We start from the raw sequence: 9,123 nt of genomic DNA on the forward strand, positions 1-9,123 counted from the left end.
TTCGAGGTTTATCAAACGCAATTTCCTTCTGACAAAATTTAGATGAACCTCCTCCTACCTATATATGCATGACTCATTGTGAGATAATAGAATAGGAGCATTGGAAACTTTGTAAGGTGTATTTTCTACGTATTACCGTTCAATTATTCGAGGTTTGAAACAATTTCTTGAAATTCCAGTAGATGTCATGAATCTCTGGTGGAAATGGCTCATCATTTGGACCATATCAGTGTCGCATTTCCAATACAATTTCAAATAACTCTTTCTGCAACGCATTTATTGATGTCATGTCTTATCGAGCATATTACGTACGATTTTCATCATAAATCGGAGTTCATCATAAGCAGAAACCCTGTCGATCATTCGAAGAAGTAATTTCCATATTTTCAGCGGATATCTTGATCAAATAGATTTGTGGAGTGCGTGCAACTGCATCGTAATCCATCTGATGCAAATATTGAACTCGAGAACAAAAAATCTCTTTGACGACATTCGAGTGTTCATTTTACGGAACATATTTACCTCTTCTTGTGTACATTTGATATTTATAGTTATTATTATTTATTCATAACAATGCACGATTCCGCGGAAAAATCATATCGATTTATTTGTATGCGTTATGTTGACGGGAGGCAGGTATGGCAAACTACGAAATGATTTCCTAGACTTGATTAAAATGTGACTGACTGATAAAGGCTGGCTTTGAAACGGATTCTATGGATTTCAAGGTCGCAATGTCAGTAATATGCCAGAACAGATGATCTAATGAGCTCAATAATGAAATCTCAAAATATTTAAAACGACTGTTTTCGAAAATCCAACACAAAACGTCAACTGCCAATTTTAACCCTTTTCTAAACGCTAGTTATGTGAACAATAATTGTATGTAAGTCCAGAGGAATGTTCGCAACTGAAGAAAAACAAATATTCAATTGTAAAATTGACTGCCGTTCAATATCAAACTTCCGAACAAGTCAAATTTTCAGTCGTTCGATTAATTGATGGATTTTTCATTTTTATTTTTGATTTTTGCGAATATTCCAGCAGATAAAAATATGAATGAAGAACTAAAAGAGTAATTCAAAAAATTTTTAAAAATTTTCAAAAAATTTGAATATTTCATGTGCTGATGACGCAAGGGATGTTAGGGAAAGCTCATTTTGGAATGAAACGTGTGAAATACTATATGTCTCAGGCACTCAACAAAGCATGTGTTTTACAAGTACACAATCAGATACAAAATTATCCTTCTTATTTGAAACAATCACTCGAAAATTGGATTGTTTGAAATGAATTGTGGATTATTTCAATTGGTACTCCACAAAATTATGTTCCGATAAGGCGTTGGGAGAATCAACGGATGCAGATTATTCGATATATTCAATATATCATCGACATCGGTGTAGTATGAGGACAGATTCAGTATAATAATCGAAAAAAAACATCTTTTGACTCTCGAATAATTCTGAATATATGAAAAAAGAGACGAAAAACATTAGAAGGTTGAAAATAACTCATAATAAGTAGATGAAAAGATAATAAGGTCAATCTTCCTAAAAATTAAAAATTGTCTTCAAATATTTTGTGACAAATGCGTCTAAATCCTTGAGCAATTTTTTTTAAATCATATTTTTGGACGAAATATTTATTCCATGATCAGAAAAAAAATCCTATAAATCATGTCATTTATACAAAATATGAAAGGATCATCGTCAAATTTTCGAGGATGCCATAAGAAAATCCTAAAAATTTCTCAGTTTTTCCTCAGTATTTACTCCAGTTAATTTTGTGCCTGGAAATAAATGACACCAAGAATTTCAGAAATAATCTGTCTGTTGAGTTGATGAATTTTCTTTCATGAATTGAAGAATTCAAGTGGAGGATTCAATAAATATTTTCAAACAATTTCCTAATTGGGGACCCCTGATTGAACAATTTTCAATTTTTCATAATATTCTGTATATATCTCATCTATCAGAATTTCATTTCCGAACTTTTTGAATCCTTCAATTAACACCGATCAAGAAATTGATTCGATTCGTTGACATAAAAGAAGGCGGAATCCGATGAAGATTGATTTGTTTGACCTCGTTGTTAACATTTGGTGTATCCATCGTTTTTTCATCGATAAAAGCAAGAAACTAATAAAAATGACTGAATACACATTCGTGTTTACAAAATCTGAAAGCTGCGTTCAGGCTTTGTGGTTTAGGATTTGAGTAAAGGGCAGAATACAAGTCAACATTCAATTTAGAATGATCGAAGACTTAGAGCAGGGTAAAAGGAGAGGTTATTGCCCCAGTTGGGATATAAACAGTTCCCACCTGACCATCCAGCTTCGGATCTTGGGTCCTATCTTCAACACCAACAACGGAACATCAAAATTGAATTAATTCACCATGCCTGAATATTACCTGCGCGCTAAATTATGTTTTTCGATGCTACATAAAAATACATAACTGATGGCCAGTACGTTCGCACGGCGGAAATCATAAAAATAGATTGATTACGAATTCGTCAATTCTAATCTGATCATTGACTTATCATTATTGAAAAAAAATTATGGTGAAAACCCCCTCGATGCAGTGAACTACAATTTTTTAACGAGATCACTGTACCAGATTGGAGATTAGAAAAATCAACAGAAAATGTTTTGTTTTATCAGATAATTTTTTCATTATATTGGTTTTTATTTATGTGTGATGAATTCCTTATCTCATTAGACTAAATATGTTTCTATATAATGGCCTTGTTCCTTCCAATTAGAAAATTCAAAGAAAATCTGTGAAATGGGGAAATAAGGGTGAATCTACTTCATTATTTCAGTTGATTATTTTGTGCATTTCGAAGTTCATTTTCCAGTTTCGATTTCCTTCCAACTTAAGAAAAATATCTCCTTGCTTTGGTAATGCGAAATATTCATTTTTTATTCGGGTTGTTTGTTGAATTTTTCAATGATTTGGGAAGGGATGTTGAATTCGATAAATCAGATAATTCAGAATTTTCAACGGAAAACATGAGAATAAAATGAAGACAGAACTGAGTGTAAAGAGACGAGCAAAAGTGTACATAGGGAGGGAAAATAAATGAAAATTCAGAAACCTTTAGAGAGTAATAAGAAATGGAAGAAAAGTGCTTCAGGTATATTGTTTGAACCATAAAATGTTTTTTCGAGGATTTTGGACATAGAAATTTTGGATGTTAAAAAAAATAAAAATCTGAAAGTTGCAATGCAGTTAGAAGTTATTCGTTCGGAGGAGAAAAAACCCAAAGCACTTACTTGCCCAAAAATAATAATTTGGATAATTATTATTTATTCCTCAAAATTTGTTCTCTGAGGGTGAATTTTTCCCTTTCATTCGTGTAACACTGTTGAAAAACCAAAGGGGAAAATTCGAACTTCGATATGCACACTCATATAACCAATCATCACAAACTTGAGTTTTCCGAAGGGTGGGGGTGGGGGCAGGGTATGACACACTGACGACGGTTTTGTTGCAGGAAGTGAAAAAGTGTATTCTAGTGCCACATGGCCAATATAATTTTGTTATTTTGGGATGTCGAATTCAAAGTGAGCACCTATTCCAGTTATATTTTCCAAGAGATTTTGTGTGGACACGCCTATAGCACCGTCGAGGGCTTGCATTGGCTGATGGCAAAAAGGTGCTTTTCACCCTTGTGCACAGTGTCAAGAGAAATGTGGATCGTGTGTATTCTGTGGGAGAGTGGGGAGTGTAGCCTCTAAACATGAAGCGGACGGCAGCGTTTGACGGTGAGTATGTTCTATGAAACCGACTTCTCCGTGGCTGCACAGCTCATTCCTAGCCAAGCCGTCGAGCGTAGCAGACGTGACCTCTTAAAAGCGCGCGAATTCGTTTTAGTGACTTCGAGCAGTTCGTTCAACTTGTATATTTTTTTCATAAGTGAAGTGATATACTGATTATTTTTCGTGTCATCATGGCAGTGCCATTTGCTTTCCCTGAAGAAAATAACGACGTTGATGTCATCATCAGGCAACTCAGCCTCCTGCTCAACAGACTCGCAGTGGAATTCAAAAAACAGCGGAACGAAAATGTACAGCTACGAGCTAGAAATAAACGTGAGTACCAAAAAAAAAAATTTTTTTTTTTGTGACGCGCTCCGAACCATCGATATTTCGTCATCCTATCCCAGTGTTCAAAATTAACCAAATTATCATATTGACTTTCATAAGATGTTGAAGTTCGCGAAGAGAAAGCTTGGTAAACAAGTTTTAAATTTTGGGCGCCACTTTTCTTGGTATACCTGTTGCTCGAGTTGTCTCTAGCGCGTTGTAGGTTCAGGGTCAACATCAGTTGTTGTTTTTGCTTTGCTAGATGCTTTTCGTATTTGCAGAACATGCATCTCATATACCAGTCGAAGGAATAATTATTACCACAAGTTGCAGCTTTGACCTTTTGCCGCAAAAACAATCGGTTTCAATAATGCTGTATTTTCTTCGTGTTCGGACTTGCAAAATGTCAATGACTTTCAACATGATAATTTCATAAATTAACTGGGATGCGGTTTCCTTGACACTACGGATATTATGTTGGAGACTGAGTGTCGGGACTTTGTTGCTTATTATTTTCGCTTATTAAAAATTATTTCAACGGTTCAAGGCAATAAGGGGACTTACTCGTTTCAAAATTGCAATGAAGACCATGATTATTTTTTTGACTTTTTCGGGCAATAATTTTTTTTTCGAATTTCCACATTTTCTCAGGAAAATGTTTCACGAAAAATCTTCGAGAAAATTCCAAAAATGTTTGTGTTTTCTTCTCCGAAATAACTCCGGCTTCTTCATCTTTGTCTTGGAGTTCCTGTCTATGGTGGTGAATATGCATTGCGAAACGCGACTTTTACTACTGGCCTTGTACTTACAATTAGCAAACTGCATGTGCAATCGATATATTATAGTAGCTGGAACAGCTGTGTTTACAATGCTGCGCGTACGTTATTGCCTGAAGTTATTTTATACACTTGAGCTTCACTCGTCGTCGATAATTATTTTTAACTTATTTGAATTATTTGCAGTCCAATCTGGCAGCGGGCGGCAGACTACCCATCCCAACCAGGAACATCCGAATGGGGCCGTTGTCAGTGACACCGTGCTGAGCGCAATAGCAACTTGCAAAAGATTCACAGTTTCGCACAGCGTAGCTGACCCTTCAACCGCCCGTGACTTCGAAGATGCCAAAAACGATGCCATCTCGCCATTCGACAAAAACGAATTTTACGAAGCCGACGAGAATCAGGAACTTGCAGAGGTTAGTATTTACTCAAAAAAATTTTTATTATTTTTTTTTTGCACTTGGGAAATTTTTCTTTTGGTCTCAAGTGATTATCCAGTTTTCGGACGATATGAAGCAGTTGCGCCAGTTTCCACACTCTTAATTTGAGGGCCCGTTGTTTTTCACCATGACCAAGTTGAAGATTTTCGTCGGAGTACAAGGAAAAGTGAATGTTACCTTAGAACCGTCGGTAGTTGCTCACAAATTTTCTTATGCAACCAATGATACACTGTTCGAGTTTGGAAGTTGCCGTCTTCCGAGAGAAATCTCAAACCCAATTTCGTTATGTAAATAATAATTGCTTATCTCGGGAAAAAAAATGCATTAACTTATCTAATGGAAAAATGTCGGATTTATCATTTCTGCCGTATATCCGAAGAAACGTTTATCGTCACATCGACCTATAATTGCTGTTGATATTTGTGACGTGTATTTTTAACCTTGAGTTAACGCATGGATATAATTATAATGTAATTATTTTTATTGTATTGTGAGGACGCATAATGCAAGCGGTATTCTTTGTTATTAAATAGGCTCATTATCGAATCAATTTTTTTTTTGTAGACTAGCAACGAACCCCATGGGGGATATTTGAAGGGTTTGTGGAGCGGGAACGATAAAATAATGAGTGTTTTATTTTCAGATCGAGCCAGTATATGTGGTAGACGCCCCAGCGTCGTTCTTCAGATTGAGGTGGGAGACTTGTCGGTTGTGGTGGTCTTGGTTTGTACCCCGCAACATCACCACAAATCAGTTCTGGACGACTACGGTTATATGCGTAGTCGGGTGGCATCTTCTGCGGTAACTGCACCTTAAAAGTCCCGTCACCTTTTCCAAAGACACAGTGATTACTATTGTAGATTATGCGAAAAATTTTTATTTTCGATTAAATAAACTTTCGGTGTGTTTTGTTGTTAGTTGTGTATATATTGAAATATATGGGACAATAAGCTTGAAGGCGTCCTATTTAATAATGATGCGTGCGAGTCAAGTGGGTATCGTCCTTTCCAAAGAGAGCAACAAGTAACTATCAAAGCATTTTGATCTCATTCAGTATATCGACGGATAGTTCCGGATTCGTCGAGGTACTCTCAGGAATTTTTAATGGTTAGAAAGAATATTCATAGTTGATTTGGACTGTTTGATTACTGAAAAGAAAAATTGTAAGATAAAAATTGTACATAGCCAAGAGTTGGATTCAGTATAGCCAAAGATTGAATATGCGAATGCCGTGTTGTTTTGGAAGATTAGGCAGTTCATGTGGGCAGGACGTTCGCTTTCGCTACCATGAGTCTAACTGTAGAGTTAAGGACGGCGCAGCTCGCAGTTCTGCGGAGGCAGATCAGCCGCTGCCCTAAAGGTTTTCATATGATCTCTGTAAAAAGGGTGCGGCGATTGCTGGACGCTAAGAGCCGATCAGCCCGCACCTGATTTTGTACATAATATTTATGGAGTGACTGGCCAATCGCCGTTAGGCCGCCCAAAATTATAGACATAAATATAACTATTATAAACGAGTTAATATTTTGGAAATTTAAAGCAATTTATATGTAGTCTAGGTTAGTAGTATAGGTTTAATGCTTTTCGTGTAGTTAGTTGGCTCTTCAAAGCGTCTCTGTGATTAGAAGAGTGTAAATTCACTTGTGATGTTAATTCAAAGTGTAATTTCACTTCTTTCTAGAAGTGTTTATTACAATCACTCCTGATCCCATGATCTCGAAATATATTTTAAAGTGTTTTGTTTTGTAGTTGATTATAACCTAGTCACTATAGTCGTTTGTTTTAGCGTTGGCTAGGATTCTCATTTTTTTTTTGTTCGTAAATTTTATGTACTAGTATGTTATTGTTTATTGTGTTTACTTATTTTATTATGTAAGAACTGTTTTGCCATAAGATTGTAAGTAGGAAGTCTTCTCTCATGCTCGTTTTATAAAGCAAAAATAACAGATTCGAACAATTCCCCTCTATTTTCAAAATTGTATGCTATGTATGTGATTCAGAGAATTTTGATATAATCATATTGAATTTATGGTAAAGTTTAGCAGAGAATTGTATTTTTTTACGATTTCAAAAATTCCACGTATGATATGATAGTCACTGTTATTTTTGTTGGGTATAAAACTACAATAATTCTGTTCGCCTTTGTACATTGAAAATTACCTGAACAGGACCAATCTGGCCTGAAAGAAGGCCCCTTCGTGATATTGAACCCTGGGGAGACCAATAAAATATTCAGTTGAAATTGCTTATGTATAATACTATTATTTGAGATCTATATGTTACTAAGTTTTATACATGTTTATAAACATATATCTCTATAGTATTCTATTTTTGTGATGTATGGAAAGAGTTATATTTTGCTGCTTTTTTTGCAGGAATTTTTTTAAGCCATACACACGTCTACTACCGAGTTCTCTCACTTATCGTAAAGTTTTACACTTTTATATAGATACAAATAAAATAGATGTAAACATGCCGAAAGAATTTTATTGTTTTATTTCCCCGCTATTTCCTTCTTTCCTCCCAAACTCCTTTCAACTTCAAAATTATTAAATTTCTATTTCTGCTCGACTAACGACTAAAACGATCTCGAACTAACTGGCAAATTATGACAAAAATAATAATGATCAATGACTTATTTGGTGGATACGCCAGAAACGTATGCATCATGATGTTGCTTCGAAGTGATTCAGCACAAACCATTCTTATTTACTGAAATGAAGGCCAACCAACCTCAGTGGAATGACTGAAAAACTAATTCACTTCTACTGTTCTTTTTCCGGGAATTCGAATGAACTTTTTTGGGATAAAATGTTCCTTGTTCAGAAGTTCATTCAGCTCATTACGCAAGAAGCCCCCTCGTTCTCTCAGTTTACTGACCGATTCAGCAGAGTATCTGGACTATATTTAGAGAGAAGGATATCATTCGGAGAAATGTGCAGAATCGCATCTGAAATACGGGATTTCAGAAAGCTATTTCATGTTTCGTACAATATAATTAGATCTAGGTACTTTTATATGTATAAACCGTCTCCATCATCATATCGAAAATAATACTTAATAAATCTCATGTGCCGAATTATTCCTGCGAATCCCGTTGCAGGAAAGTCTGTTAAAATTCAATATTTCATTACATTTTTAATCCTCCATTATTGCATTCAAAAATTACAGTTTCAAATTTTAATGGGGCATTAAATTTAAATAGACATTTCTGCAATTACTGAAGTTAAAGTTGAGGCAAAGCAATTTTAGGCATAATTCGGCATATGTGATCGAACATTTTCGACATGATCGTGATGTGGTTTATACCATATCTCGTTCTAAAAATGTTTCTTTTGAGAATCCAACATATCGAAAATACAAAGTTTTTTCACACCGTTCAATGAATGAGATGAAAGTACTATGCGAATAATTGAAATCTAAGGGGATCAAGTAATCTGCCATATCTTCGGACTCATTGGTAGTGCTGAATATTGGAGGAGTTTCGGAAAAAGTCTAGAATTGCCGCAGGACTATTTTTGTATTGACTAAAAACAAATTCACGATAATTACTGTTATAAAGTGTTCGATTTTCGCACACGAGATTTTCCAGACTTTCTGAAAATCATTTTCAACGATTTTTCAAAATATTCTTGGAGGGTCTATAATTGATCTTCGTGCTCGATTTTAAAGGAACCTACGTTCCTTATTCGATTAAACAGTTGACATTCAATTATTGCCCCCTTCAGAATGATTGTTTGACTTGACAGTAAGCACCTGTGTAGGATCTGCGTTTGTCATCACTCGACATACCTAAAGCCTAACCTATGGA

At 35.3% G+C, this 9,123-nt stretch overlaps 1 protein-coding gene across 1 annotated transcript; it reads left to right on the forward strand.

The window, feature by feature from the left end:
* Positions 1-3,567: 3,567 nt before the first annotated feature.
* Positions 3,568-7,796, forward strand: LOC123321731. The gene is made up of 3 exons (XM_044909464.1): positions 3,568-4,099; positions 5,056-5,288; positions 5,956-7,796. The coding sequence occupies exons 1-3, from the start codon at positions 3,958-3,960 to the stop codon at positions 6,115-6,117; spliced, it is 537 nt and encodes a 178-aa protein (XP_044765399.1). The 5' UTR covers positions 3,568-3,957; the 3' UTR covers positions 6,118-7,796.
* Positions 7,797-9,123: the final 1,327 nt, after the last annotated feature.

This window comes from Coccinella septempunctata, chromosome X (assembly GCF_907165205.1).
Source record: "Coccinella septempunctata chromosome X, icCocSept1.1, whole genome shotgun sequence".
NCBI lineage: Eukaryota > Metazoa > Arthropoda > Insecta > Coleoptera > Coccinellidae > Coccinella > Coccinella septempunctata.

Excerpts from the sequence above, each read along its gene's own strand:
- LOC123321731 (XM_044909464.1), top strand. The coding sequence starts at position 3,958 with ATGGCAGTGCCATTTGCTTTCCCTGAAGAAAATAACGACGTTGATGTC. Across the intron at positions 4,100-5,055 it reads GCTACGAGCTAGAAATAAAC|TCCAATCTGGCAGCGGGCGG; the intron begins GTGAGTACCAAA and ends AATTATTTGCAG. Across the intron at positions 5,289-5,955 it reads AGAATCAGGAACTTGCAGAG|ATCGAGCCAGTATATGTGGT; the intron begins GTTAGTATTTAC and ends TTTTATTTTCAG.